At 45.7% G+C, this 15248-nt stretch overlaps 1 protein-coding gene across 1 annotated transcript; it reads left to right on the top strand.

Annotated features, from left to right (window-relative positions):
• The first annotated feature begins 12354 nt into the window (after positions 1 to 12354).
• Positions 12355 to 13613, top strand: LOC136463567 (E3 ubiquitin-protein ligase EL5-like). The gene has a single exon (XM_066462555.1). The coding sequence runs from the start codon at positions 12446 to 12448 to the stop codon at positions 13367 to 13369; it is 924 nt and encodes a 307-aa protein (XP_066318652.1). The 5' UTR covers positions 12355 to 12445; the 3' UTR covers positions 13370 to 13613.
• The last annotated feature ends 1635 nt before the right edge of the window (positions 13614 to 15248 follow it).

Here is a 15248-nt window from a genome sequence, read left to right as displayed (position 1 = left end):
AGAATTAGCCCAATTCACCCCCCTCTTGGGCATCTTGATCCTTTCAATTGGTATTAGAGCCTTGTGCTCGCTAAATTAGGCTTAACCGCCTAGAGAAAGATGTCCCACGGGCCACGGGGATGGACCTCCTCCTATCTTTGAGGGAGATGATTTTTCTTATTAGAAAATCCACATGGAGGCTTATTTAGAAGCTTTAGATGTTGGAATTCTTAGAGCCACCTCACAAGGCTTCCCAAAACCTAAGGATCCCACACATCTTCAAGGCGATGAAGTTAATTACGAAAAAATGGAATGCAAAGGCTAGAAACACCGTCTTTAGAGGCCTTTGTTAAGATGTTTTTAACCGTGTGCGGAACCACAAGAACGCCCATGCACTATGGTCGGACATTTGTGCGCTCCATGAGGAAACAAAGAGTGAGCATGAGGAACGCTATCATCTTGTTATGAAAAAGCTTATCATTTGAGATGCTTCCTAAAGAAAGTGCTAATGAGATGTATTTCACGCTTAAATGTTCTTGTAGAGGAAGTCAATGGGCTTGGACTCACACAAATGCAACCACCTGATGTTGTAAGAAAGATCTTGAGTGTCCTCCCCATTGAAAAATATGGGCATATTGTGACCGTGCTTCATTAAGGTGATCTTTCCACCGCTACACCAGCTCAAATATTGGGAAAGATTAATGCACATGAGATATATATGCACATCACACTACAAGTTGGCTCTTCTTCCACCAAGAAGAAAGACTTGGCATTCAAGGCTAGCCAAGAGAAGAAGGGCAAAGCAAGAGTTGATCATGAGGGCTCAAGTGATGATGAAATTGATGATGCAAGTCTTGCTTTCATGGTGAGAAAAACACCAAGATGCTTAAGAAGCTCAACAAGAACGATGTCAAGTTTGATGGCAAGAAGAAGAAATTCTTCACTAGCAATAGAAAGAAGCGCAACTTCGAGATGGATTGCTATAATTGTGGAGAACTTGGTCATCTAGCTCATCAATGCCCCAAGCCCAAGAAATCTTATGGATCTCTGAGATGGGAGAGTAGAAAATGAAGATACTCTTGTCTCTCATGATCAAATGGTGGCATAAGCTCAAGATGTTGATGCTCCACAACCTCCCCCTCAAGTAGTTGATAGAAGAAATTCACCCCTACTACAAGCGCATCCACAAGATCTTATCATAGGGAGTCCTTCAAATGGTGTAATGACTCGCTCTCAAAAACTTGCTTCATTTATTGAACATCACTCTTTTGTCTCTTGTGTTGAACCTAAGAATATAGAAGAAGCTCTTCAAGATTCGGATTGGATAAATGCCATGCATGAAGAGTTGAACAACTTCACCCGCAATAAAGTTTGGACTCTTGAAGAGCGACCACAAGGTGCAAGAGTTATTGGAACAAAGTGGGTGTTCCATAACAAGCAAGATGATCAAGGCATTGTTGTGAGGAACAAGGCAAGACTAGTTGCAAAGGGGTTCTCTCAAGTTGAAGGGTTGGATTTTGGAGAGACCTTTGCACCGGTTGCAAGACTTGAAGCCATTCATATCCTCCTTGCATATGCATCACATCATGAAATGAAATTATATCAAATGGATGTTAAAAGTGCATTTTAAATGGCTTCATAAATGAACTAGTCTATGTTGATCAACCTCTTGGATTTGAAGACCCGAGATATCCTAATCATGTTTATAGGTTATCCAAGGCGCTATATGGGCTCAAGCAACCCCCAAGAGCTTGGTATGAGCGCCTTTGGGATTTCCTCATTGAGAAGGGCTTCACCATTGGGAAGGTCAACACCACACTATTCACCAAGAAGCTTGATGGAGAGATCTTCATTTGTCAAGTATATGTTGACGATATCATATTTGGCTCATCAAATGAAGATTATTGCAAAGAGTTTGGTGAATTGATGTCGAAGAAGTTCGAGATGTCTATGATTGGAGAGCTTACATTCTTTCTTGATTTTCAAGTTAAGCAAATGAGAGAAGGGATTTTTATCTTCTCAAGAGGTTCAAAATGGATGAATGTAAGTCAATCAAGACACCAATGCCATTAAATGGACATCTTGACCTAGATGAGGGAGGTAAAATGGTCGATCAAACTCTCTACCGCTCTATGATTGGTAGCTTGTTATATTTGACCGCATCTAAGCCCGACATGATGTTTAGTGTGTGTATGTGTGCTAGATTTCAAGCTAGTCCTAAGGAGGCGCACATGGTTGCCGTTAAAAGAATCCTTAGGTACCTTAAGCACACACCAAGTATTGGTCTTTGGTATCCCAAAGGAGCTAGATTTCAACTAGTTGGCTATTCCGATTCGAATTATGCCGGTTGCAAAATTGATAGAAAAAGCACATCCGGAGGGTGTTATTTGCTTGGTAGATCACTAGTGTCTTGGTCCTCTAAGAAGCAAAATAGTGTGGCTTTGTCCACCACTGAAGCAGAATACATTGCCGTGGGTGCTTGTTGTGCACAAATTCTTTACATGAAGTAAACTTTGCTAGACTATGGCGTAGTTCTAGAAAAGGTACCTCTTTTGTGTGACAATAAGAGTGCGGTAAAGCTTGCTAATAATCCGGTTCAACACTCTCGCACCAAGCACATAGACATCTGCCATCACTTTCTTAGAGATCATGTTGCTAAAAATGATATTTCACTAGAAGGTGTAAGGACCGAGGATCAATTGGCGGATATCTTCACTAAACCTCTAGATGAGGCTATATTTTATCGGTTAAGGAATGAGCTCAATGTGCTTAATTTTAGTAACTTCACTAGAAAATGAGCTCGTGTTGTCCCTTGCATTGCATTGTAATATACAACATGTTTCATTTTTGGTAATGCACTTAGGGCTTGTCTAACATGGTTAAGATAACCATCGAAAAGCATGTAAAGAAGCTTAACCTTAGATCAAACTTGACAAGCAACTACAATTACTTTCAAGTATTGCATTACATATGCATGTATATTGATTTGTTGTTTCTTTTCGGTTATCTTTTGAGCATCCGCTGTGTTTATCCACAAATAGGGAGAGCATTTGAAGCTTCCATTGATCATAAAACCCTATTGTGTGACCACATGTTGCTTCTCGCCCCTTTTATTGCCTATTTTCTTAAAAAGAATTATAGCCCAAGGCAAAAGTATTTTGAAAAATTGAGGGTTTGAGAGAGGTCACTCACATCAGTCCTAATTGGTGTTTATTTGGGTCTTATTGAAGTTGGGACTTGATTGGGGATAGGCAGCGTGAAGGAACTTTGAAGATTCGCTGAAAAAGGGTGACCGAACGCTGCACCGGACTCTACTTCCATTGTCCAATCAGTTCACAGGAGGTGAATAGAAGCAGCACAAGAGTGACCGGACGCTGAAGCAAGTGCTCATCCTACGTTCGGTGTGAAGGTGTCCCTTCGTCCGGTCAATCGAAGAAGACGAACTCAGAATCGACCAGACTCTGGCTGCGTTCGGTCAAGGGTAATCGGACATGTCCAGTCATGACTTGAGGGGTTTTGGACCTCTCTGTTGTCGACCAGACTTCGGGTGGTAGCGTCCGGTCGTTGCTATCGGTGCATCCAGTCAGATGAATCCGCGTGGATCTCAACTTCCTTTCCTTGTCTGTCACGTGGGGCCACCTTAAATCATGTTTCAATCTCAATCAATCTTCATCTCGTCCGTACCTAGGTTACCCACGCCACCGCTTGTTCTTCCATCACCCGCAATGCTCTACTCTGCAACGCCCACGTGCACCCACGCCGCCTGCCTGCATCGCCACAGCCCCTGCCATCATGCCCTAACCGTGCCTCACGCCACCGCGCCCACTCTATGCCTACTTCACACCATCGTGCCTGCTCCATGCCATCTCACTGGCATCCATGCCACTAGGCCATCGCCACACCACAGTGCCCTGTCTTAGCCATCGCGCCACCGCTGCCTCGCCAGCGCTCATGCCTGCCTCGCCATGCCCTAGCCGTGACCTTGCCTGCACTTTGGCCACACCGCTCCTCCACCACAATAGTGACTACATTGTCATGAGTTATGTCCAGTTGCCGCCAAACCCTAACCCTAGGCATTTCATTGCCGACCCGGTGGTGCCCCGTGATCCTCTCCTTTGCTCGTTGGTCGCCAGTTTGTCAGGTAGCAAGCCATCACTTTCAATTTCATATCTACTGCTTGCTTCATAGGGGTTTGCACCTCTAGATGAATATTATGATTATTTATATATCCTATCTATTCTATCGTGCAGCGAGTCGGTGCTCTTGTGGTTGTCTTTGTAGTTGTCAGTAAACTCAAGGCCAAGCCCATGAGTACGGATCGAGGCCAAGCCTTGCAAGTGTCAGTTGGCATTGTCAGTGGCAATAATTCTCTTTAGCTATAGCAATGGCACATTGCAAGAATGCCAGAGGTGGTCCTGGCGATGAGGATCCAAGGCCTTCACCTGACCTGACTGCTCAGGAGAAAGGAAAGGCGAAAAAGATCACAACAAAGAAGTGGAAGTTTACTAATGTGGAAACAGAGAGAGGAGCAGTAGTGGCAGCCGTCGCAGAGCGAACAGAGAGAGTTGGAGCTAAGAGTGGTGTCCGTATTGCTGATTAGCTATCACTAGATCAGAGGGCCACTGTCAAGAGGGTTGAGAGTCATCATGGTAATCCACCTAGGACTATCATGCTTGGAGGACGGTGTGTCGCTTTAGAGGAGAGTCAGCCTCAGGGGGAGACAGAGCAGCAGACACGGCCAACGAAGCAGATAGAGGGTACTCAGTAGGCAGAGCAGACTGAGCAAATAGAGTAGGTAGCACAACCATAGCTTCAACACTCTGGTTGTACACGCACTCAGGTGTCACTGAGGCCTAAGACACAGAGGAGGGGCTCTCGTCTACCTCCTAGACCATAGGGTCCGCCTCTGGTGATTTACCTTGACCTAAGGGCAGTCATAGCTAAACAGGTGCAGCAGCTACGCTTTGTGCAGTTTGAGGACTAGTTTCCACCGAGGCGGGATGAGTGAGCGTTAGAGCACTTCTACACCATACTATAGGAGGATTTTTATAATGCATATCTTAACAGTAGAGTTGCCTTCAGGTCTTAGAGAGTTTGCTCCATAGAGTCACTTGTTGTAGCTGCAGGCAAGTAGATCTGTTCGCACCTCTCTTATCTGCTAGGCTTGACAGATCTTCTTGGATGGACTGGTCGCTTTGTTCCTTCATGGGTCCATGAGTTCTACTCCTCTCTTTGGATTGACCCAAGGCACAGGTTCATTCACTTTGTATTCAAAGACCGTGACTACAGGCTCTAGAGCTTGAGGGTCAGAGAGATTCTTAGGATTCTAGAGTCACCTATTCACCTTCATGAGGTTTGCTATGGTTAGACAGAGCCTCCAAGATGCCCTCACGGTGGACTTGTGCCACCTACAGATATTGTCAGACCTTGCTTCACAGAGCCATTTGGCGAGCGGTCGAGCAGGACACCCCATGACCTTACTCCTATAGCTCGGCTTCTTGATGCTATTATGAGGAGGACTCTGCTCCCGAGGATGGGTTACCACGAGGGCTTGACTCGCATTCAGTTGTGGCTAGTATATCACTTGGTATCTCAGTCAGTCTTTGATATTTGGGATGTGATCCTTTCAGAGATGGAGGATACACTAGCAGAGGGCTTTTGAGGTCACCGTCAGCTGCCATATGCTCATTGGATCACCTTCTTGATTCGCAAGGTAGTTACACAGAAGTCTCCTGAGGCGATGGTAGAGTATACATGTGCTACTATGGAGTTTCCGCCATATAACATGACCTAGATGCTCTGCCATAGTAGTGCGAGGACACCTCGCTAGCCGAGCCATCGCCCAGAGGTACCAGAGATAGGAGCCTAGCAAGATGATATTATCAGGGGCATTGTTGCTATAGAGGAGGAGCAGCTTGATGCACAGCAGGCGGATGTGATTAACAGCGACCCTAGTGACAGCTCTGATGATGACTATCAGCCTATTCCATAGATAGATCCTCGACCACATGACAAAGAGACCAGTGGCTCTAGCTCCACTCCACCATAGCCACCGTAGACAAACCCAGCTCTTCTGGCTGTACTTGAGCGGATGAGGCAGGACCAGGCACATCAGGCATAGGAGACCACAGCTGCACTTGCTTAGGTTCAGGCTCGACAAGATGAGTTCTAGAGGTAGCAGCAGGCCATGCAGCAGCAGCAGCTTATGATCCAATAGTAGTTACTTGGCTTCATGCAGCATGTCTTTACTGCTATTGGGGTGGCTCCTCCGTAGTCTACACCTCAAATCGGCCAGCCTGCCACCACTTCAGTGACTCCAGCTATACAGCCTAGTAGACTTTAGAGTCAGGGACCAACACCTACTCAGTTTGCTTCACCTATAGAGCAGGTGTCCTAGTGGTTTGCCTCACCAGTGACAGCTCAGGGCCCTCACTTCACTCCTATTGTTACAGGCTTCACTCCGCCTTAGAGTTCCTCAGTGCTAGTGATTGACACCCTAGTCTCCAGGAGTCTTGGTGCTACATTCAGTGAGCTTATAGGGTAGCCTACACCTCTAGAGCTACGTGTCCCTGTCCCTACCATAGTTGCTCCTATTATCGGGACTACTGAGATGATCCCATCGTCTGTTGCATCGTCCGAGCCAGTTACTTTAGTTGTTTCAGCGACAGCGACAACAACAGATGTGGCTCCACTTCCTACAGTGATACTTCCAGAGTCACATGCCACACTAGTTACTGAGTAGACCCAGACCGCTTCACCTTCACTTCCAGCAACAGAAGGTCAGACCACTCAGAGCTCGGGGTCAAAGGATGATGCTGCTCAGTTCTAGATTTATCATCACACCTCAGCGCCTGACTCGTCTGCTCCTGTCCCACCATCCGACCCTTAGATTTTGGTGCTTGACGCCAAAGGGGGAGAGGGGGCGAGTATGTTAGATCTAGGGCATTACATCTAGGGGGAGCATATGATTCATTTCTTTTGGATCTTTATGTGTGATATGTTATGCATTCAAGTTTACCTTCATGCATTGCATTACATACTTGTGATGGTGAGACTTGTGACATGTGTGCTCTCTACATTGATACTTATATATATGTCATGTCACTTGATTATGCTCATTTGCTTTGCTTCCACGTTTTACTCCAATTCAAATGAGCTTTACTTCATTGCTTTGCTTCCGCGTTTTACTCCTATTCAAATGAGCTTTACTTCATGTACTCTTGCTTAATTCATATCTATTGAGTACACCATGTTGGCTTGGGTCATATAAGCATGTCTAACCCTTTTGTTCTTATTGTCAAAAGCTTATATGAACCAAGCATGTTGAAAACCTCACTCATCACTTTTATATACTCGAGGTTATGTTGTCATCAATCACCAAAAGGGGGGAGATTGAAAGCATCTATGCCCCTAGTTAGGTTTCGATGATTAATGACGATATGAGATTACTATGACTAACGTGTATTTTGTAGAGGCAATTTGAGTTAGGTCATGGTAATGGCAATTGATTAGGCAATCATGGTTGTCATGCCTCTGTCGATGGAAATCATTTTGGTTTTCAAAGGATGGACGATAAGGTTAAGGATGGACTAGTTCTAAGTGTTGTTTGGTGTTGAAGAGACACTTAGAGTAGTTTAAGACTTTATTTTTCCTTTGGTCGTACTATTAAGGGGGGTATGGACTAGTAGCTTGACCTAGGTAAGTCTAGTGGGTTAGGTGTGGTGCACAATTGTCAAATCGAGCACTAGGTAGCTCAGGAGTAGCCCTAAGATCAATTGGAGTAAACTTCATTCACATAGGATTTTGAGTTCAAAGTGAATGGAGGGTCAAATGACTGATCGGACGCTGGTCTGGCTATGACCGGACGCTGGTCTGGCTTTGACCGGATGCTAGAGGGTGAGTCCAATCAGTTCATTTGATCAATTGAAGTCGTCTGGTAGCGACCAGACGCTGAGTGAAAAGTGACCGGATGCAGGAATTGAAGTCGTATGGTTGCGACCGGACACTAGGTGCCTGCGTCCGGTTAACTCCAGAGAGGTTCCAGAGAGGGTTTTCTTGACCGAACGCTAGTCAGGATCAGATAACTAACCGGATGCTGAACAGCGAAGTGACCGGACTCTGGGTGCCAGCGTCCGGTCAACATCAGTAAGGTTCCAAAGAGAGTTTTTCTTGACCGGACGCATGTCAGAGTCCGGTCAAAACTTAATGGCTCTTTCGGACACAGTGGCAGGGATAACTGACCGGAGCGTCCGGTCACCCCACAAAGTGCTGACTCAGCCCCCAACGGTTAGTTTTGAATGAGAGGGTATAAATACTTACTCCACTCGTCCAAGGGAGATCTCTTGCCCATTTGTTCAGCTAAGAAACACCCTTGAGAGTGCAAAGGAGAGCAAGAGCCTAGTGAGGTGATTGAGATTTGAGAATTCAAGATTAAAGTCCTCATTAGTGCAAGGAGAGTAGCAAGTGTGTATCCACCCTTCTCATTAGGCTTGTCATGGTCAAGTGAGAGTTTGTGCTTATTACTTTTGGTGACCGCCATCACCTAGACGGCTCGGTGGTGATTGGGAGCTTGGTGATTATCCGACAAAGCTTGTGGATGACCCAACTCAAGTTGTGAGCGGTTGTGGGCGATTCACCACAACGGAGTGATGAAGAATCAGCTTGTAGAGAGCACTTGATCCTTGTACAGATCAAGGGAGAGCTACACCCTTGTGCGGGTGCTCCAATGAGAACTAGTGAGGAGTGGCGACTCTCCGATATATCGGCAAAACTTTGCCGCGTTCGTTTCCCTCTCTTTACTTTAAGCATTTATATTCGAGCAATTCATTTCATGTCTTTACATTCCTAGAATTGTCATGCTAGAGTAGGATTGGAACTTAGGGTGCAAAACTTTTGTGCGGTAGAACAATAGAATCACATTCTAGGCAGATGGGGTGAAGTGGGCTAAGTGTAGGGCTTAATTATTGCAAACAATTTAGAATTAGCCTAATTCACCCCCCTCTTGGACATCTTGTTCCTTTCAGAAGGGATTGGGGTTGAGAGGTGATGGATGCGAAGAAGGCAAGGATCATGGAGAAACTCCTCCCGCGCCTAATCAGCACGACGCCCCATCCCTAGTAGGGATCTCGGAGGGCACTGGCGCCAGGGAGGCGATCGGCGACAGCGCGCAGGTGGCGCACAAGGGAGGGAGTTCCCTCGCACGATTTTAGACGCACAATTGCCAAGAGACACTACCCTACACTACTACAAAATGATTCTACGAGACAATGCTCAAACATTAACGCAGGCGGTCACAAAATGTAACTATCTCCTAAAATACGCGACGATTATTGGAGACGGTAATTTTACTTACGGAGGTAGTCACAATTGTTCGTCTCACAAAATTGATTTACGGAGGCGGACATTTTATTAACGAACGCAGTCAGAAAATGTCCGCCTCTGAAAATGGATTTATGGAGGTGGTAAAAAATGTCTGCCTCCAAAAATGGATTTACGAAGGTGGTAAAAAATATCCACCTATGAAAATGGATTTATGAAGACGGTAAAAAATGTTCACTTCGATAAATCATTTACGCATGCAGACTTATAAGGCACCCACCTCCAAAAATCGGGGTCAGCCCGCTAACCCATAGCAGCCCGCTATCATCTGTAGTATATAAAGAAAAACACAAAACCTAAACACTCCTCCGTCTCTCTCCCTCACCGTGCAGCCTCCTCTCTTTGTTCCTCCTCACCGCGCCCCTCTCTCTCTGACTCGACGGTGGGTCCGGGCCTCCTTAGCGGGTAAGGATGGATTCCGATCGGATCCGAACGGATACGGATTCGGATAGCACTATTTACCACATTTTAATTCGAATTCGAATACGAATGCGGATATTATCAGATACTAATACAAAACGGATATCTCAGATTCAGATTCGGATATCCACTTGATTTTGAAGATCACATGTATCTATTTGCTTATTGATATTTTGATAGTATAATAAAATCATTATGGATGAAGAGATTTAACATATAGCTATATAACACTGTGGATAAAGACAACTACCAAAAATAAAATATTTTAATCAATATTTGAATAATTAAATATATAAATATAATAAAATTAAAGATTATATATATTAATTATTGAATTTAGATAAATAAAAATAATTTTTAAAATGATACAAAATAAAAAATATACTAATTATATGATTAGCCATGTTAAATTAATTTAACTCGAGGTTTATATATTGTTAATAATATTAAAATTATATTAGCCTTAGATAACTTTTAAATAATAATGAATATCATCTGTTATATTAAATTTATTGTCATTTACATAGTTAATTAGTCATAATTGCAAGATTTAGATGGTTTCAAAATAATTTGTACTTCCCAGATACGGATATTATCGGATATTTCATATTTTGTTGGATACAGATGTGGAATCGGATAGAGAATAAACTTCAAAAATGAATACGGATACATCCATTTAACATCCATATTTAAATCGAATTCGAATACGGATATCCATATTCACAATAAAACGGATACGGATATCGGATGTTTTGGATATCTGGACATTCGAATCCATCCTTATTGGCGGGGGCCGCACCTCCTCGGTGCGAGTTCGGCGGCGTGGGGCCGTGCCGAGCAGATCTTGTGCCCCTTCCCCACCACCGAGCGCGGATCCAGCCTTCCCCACCACCACCGAGCTGGAGCACCTCCACCACCGGCGGATCGAGCGCCCCTTCCGCTTCTTCCCCACCACCAAGCATAGATCCGACGGAGCACCTCCACCACCGGCAGATCCAGCACCCCTTCCCCACCGCTGAGCCGGAGCACCCCACCACCAAGCGGATCTGACACCCCTTTCCCTCCTTCCCTAGCACCGAGCGCGACGACGCCCCTTCCCCACCCCCGATTGGCGGACTTTGGCATGGCGGCACCCCTTCCTCCACCACCGGCGGTTCGGTCACCCCTTCCTCACCGCGGGCGGTGGATCTGGACAGAGGATCAGGATCGGGGCTTGGAACTAGCTAGCTAGCGGGTTCATGAGTGTTTTTTTTTGTTATCCATTGTAGTTGCATTTTTGCAGGCGAACATGGAGGTCGCGTGTATTTTTCTTTATTAACCCAGACATTTATTTCCAGGCGGAGGAAATGCTCACCTGCACAGAAGGTTTCTGTAGTAGTGCGGAATAGCAAGTCCAACTGATTAATAATCAGTAGCAGGATAGCAGTCGGCCAAGTTGGAAACTTTGAAAGTCAAGCTCGGACGAGACACAAAGGAAAAAGTCTACTCCACCCCCTTAACTATGGGAGGTGGTCTACATAACCCCCTCAACTATGAAACCGTCTATTTTACCTCCTGAACTTTTCAAAACCGTCTATTCTACCCCTGGGCGGTCTTCAGCGGCGGTTTGCTACAGTAACAGAGGTCTACCACAGTAAAAAAGGTCTGCTACAGTAACATCGGGGTTGCTACAGTACCGTTTGTTGCTGTAGCAAACCGCCGCTGAAAAACCGCCCAGAGGGTAAATTAGACGGTTTTGGAAAGTTCAGGGGTAAAACAGACGGTTTCATAGTTGAGGGGGTTATGTAGACCACCTTCCATAGTTGAGGGGGTGGAGCAGACTTTTTCCGAGACACAAACCAGGTGGAGTGCACCACACCTCCACGCGACCAAGGTCCAACTACATTTGGTTAGCCGCATCTCATGACCCCCCTGTCGCTGTATCGATCCATGACGGAGGAGCAACGATTCAAACACATGGAACGAAATTCGACTCCACCCGTACGTATTTGATTATTACCAGGGTCGGAGAATGAGGCTCACTTCACATCATTAATTAGGCGCGTGTTATATAAGTTGTTTATATAGACACGTCACGTGAGGAATTCAAGTTGGTCATTGCAGCTTCAATACATGCATCGTGTCAAAATGGAACTGGAAGTGACAGCTATATAAAAACTCCGGCCACTTCACTGCTTGATCATCACGAACACTACGTCACTCACGTGGCAAAGAAAGTGCCTCATGGTCACGGCACGGTGCAGTACTACCTTCCCAACTCCAAGGGAGAAACGAAAGAAAGTGCACCGAGATGCTGACATCCATGCCAAACACCGCGCGGAGGCACGGGCAGTCCGCGATCGCTGCCGTTGACCGGCCGCCCTGCCGGTCCTTGGCCCCCAAGCCTTGCCAGCAGCCGCAGCCGCAGCCGCTGGTCAGCCGGTGCAAGCGCAAGCGCGCGACAACTTCTCGGCGGCTTCCGTCCCGCCGGTCCGTCGCCGCGTCAACCATGGAGTCGTGTGTGTGTGTGTATATATATATAGGAGTAGGAAATAATTTCCCTATATATGTGCGCGCGCGCGCGCTCGACGGCTCGAGCTCCCCACTTTCGAGTGCTCACTCGCTACATACACACACGGCACACCGGCAAGCTTGCCAACCGGGTTGCATCGAGGCATCGAGAAACAGCATGGCGCAAGGTTCAGACGAAGGTGCCGGGGCTGCGCACTCGTCGTGGCCGAGGCCGAGGCCGAGCGGCGGCGACGCCGACACTCCCGTGGCGCCCACGGCGGGTGCGGCGGCCGCCATGACGCTCGGCAGCATCCTCACCGTCGCGGGCATCCTCCTGCTCTTCGTCGTCTTTGCCTTCGGCCTCGCCACCCTCCAGTACTGCTTCCACGCCAGCAGGGACAGGGACGTAGGGAGTGGGCGGCGGCGCCGTGGTCCGCGGACGGCCGCCGGTGGTAGCAGCAGGGGTGGGACGCGGACCAGCAGGGGCGTCGACCCGGAGCTGCTGCGGTCGCTGCCTGTCACGGTGTACCATCTGGCGACGCAAGGTTCGGACAAGGGGCAGCACCAGCAGGACGCGGTGGAGTGCGCCGTGTGCCTCGCCGAGCTCCAGGACGGCGAGGAGGCCCGGTTCCTGCCCCGCTGCGGCCACGGCTTCCACGCCGAGTGCGTCGACATGTGGCTCGCCTCCCACACCACCTGCCCGCTCTGCCGGCTCACCGTCTCCAAGCCCGACGAGGTATCTCCTCCGGCGCCTTCCTTAGCTCTTCCACCCGTCCCGCCGGAGCCCGCGAACTACGCCACTGCCAACTTGCCCGCCAGCGTGCTTCTCGGGGTGTCTGAACACGGCGCAGTCACCGCGGTGACCACGACCACCGACGTCCCCACGAACCCATCCACCTTGGTGATCGAGATCCCGGAGTTGGCCGTCCCGACGCCGACGCTGACACCCTGCGACGCTGCCAAGTCACCGGGGTCGGCGAGGCTGAGATCGATCAGGAGGCTCTGGAGCTTCGGAAGGCAAGGGGCCGGAGCGGCTTCTTCCTGCTCCTGTCCCGGTGCCGGCGCCAGCGAAGGAGTCGACTTGGAGCAGGGTATCAGCTAGCCTTATCGACTTACCGTTACCATAGCACAGCACCGGAACGGGACATGCGGCCGACCGGCCAGCCGGAGAGCACTGCGCTCTCTGCAATGGTGCACATGTATATTCAATTAATGTACCATTTCTTAGTTTTAGAATACGTACATTCGTTTTCGTTTGGAATTCACACTTTTGTCTCAGTTCTTGTTCATCGTTCTCCATTGATCCATATCCATCAAAGGAACAAAAAAAAACATAAAAGAAATGTTTATCATGTTTTCGTTTTACTTGAAAAGAAAAAACGTGCCTCCTTCATGGAACTCGATAGTTATGGTAGAGGCTGGAACCTTTGTTCCATTACCTAAAAAATGGAACTCGATAGTTACATTCTTATAAAGTGAATGTTACTTTCGACGAGTTGGTAGCAATAGTTGGTAGCAATTGTGCCATTTCAGAGGTGAAGAAACATGGCATCCAAATTGTAGTTGAGTTGCCCTTTCTCCAGATTTAAAATGTTAAGTAGAGGTGCAATCAAATCGTATGCCATTGAACATCGCTGAACCATACTTGATTTCACATTTTCTATCATAATCAGATATATAGATAATATCAGATACAGATATGACCGCATAGTGTCTACATTACAAATGTAAATAAATAAATAATTACGTATCAAATATGGGACGAGCAATGCTCATTTGAAATATTTTTTCACACACTGAGTAAAAGCAACAACTATATCAAGGTTCACAATTTCACCGAAGTTTCACAAGTTTCAGTAATTTCGGAGGTGGTTGAAAGAAAAATCTGAAATTTTGCATTACACCAATGCATGTGAACTCTAGACTCATATTTTCTATTGTTTATATAGTATATTCTTCTACCTAATAGATGTATAGTCATAAATCATGTTAATATTTTGTTTAGATCTATTTTCTAGAAAAAACATACTTCATGTTTAAGCCTCTAAAAAAATCCGGCGAAATTTTGGCCGAATTTCGGGGGTGATCTAAAATTTTCTAATTACGTCATATTTTTTTTGATGATCTGACCACACTACAAGTCCATCCAGCGATATAAATCACAAGTTGCATAGATATAAATAGTTAGATATGTATAAATGCTTGACCACATGGCATTCTAACATATTAAAAAGGAAAAAATTATAGATGGTCGCACAGAGGCATAGTAATCAATCAACTAGTTAAATAACTTTTATGATGTTCTTGTACTTAAAACCTGTGCTTGAATTTTATTCAAGCCCCTAAATTTTTTCTCAAAATTGAAACTTCCGTTAAATAAGTTACATTAACTTGACTATTTGCATATTTAGTTTTACTTTAAAGTTATAAGGAATGCTTAAGTAAATTGAAAATAAAAGTTTGTTGGTATCTCGAGTGTCATATCTATAAAATGTTAGAGAAAAATAAGAAAGTCCACTTCAGTCACCGAGCTGAAAATTGCCTGGGCCAGCAGAACACGTCTCGTTGATGTCCAATGCAACTATTCGAATTCAGTACCCAACCTAACTATTCAAATTATCGGATATCAAATACATGATGGTACTGCCCTCCTTATATTCAAATATGGAACATCTGAAAAAAATATTCAAATATGGTACTAAAAAACTATAAAAAAAATTAGTTCCAAATTATTTATTTTTCTAGAGCTCGGATCTTGAGATTGACGAAACCATCACATACAGCTCGTTGTCAACAACATAGCACTTATCACTAAAAAATAATAGCATCATTAAATCTCGAAATAAATAAAACAATTAACACTCATGCCAAAACAATGGCTTAAACCTGTACTTACCTACAAGTACCCAACTTTAGCTACCATCGTATTTAATTATTTGTTGACTTCGCCAAGAGATTCTATAACCGGCTATTGGAGTTGT

The sequence above is a fragment of the Miscanthus floridulus genome, chromosome 7 (assembly GCF_019320115.1).
Source record: "Miscanthus floridulus cultivar M001 chromosome 7, ASM1932011v1, whole genome shotgun sequence".
NCBI lineage: Eukaryota > Viridiplantae > Streptophyta > Magnoliopsida > Poales > Poaceae > Miscanthus > Miscanthus floridulus.
The sequence above is the reverse complement of the archived record's forward strand: the minus strand, read 5'-3'. Positions and strand labels throughout refer to the sequence as shown.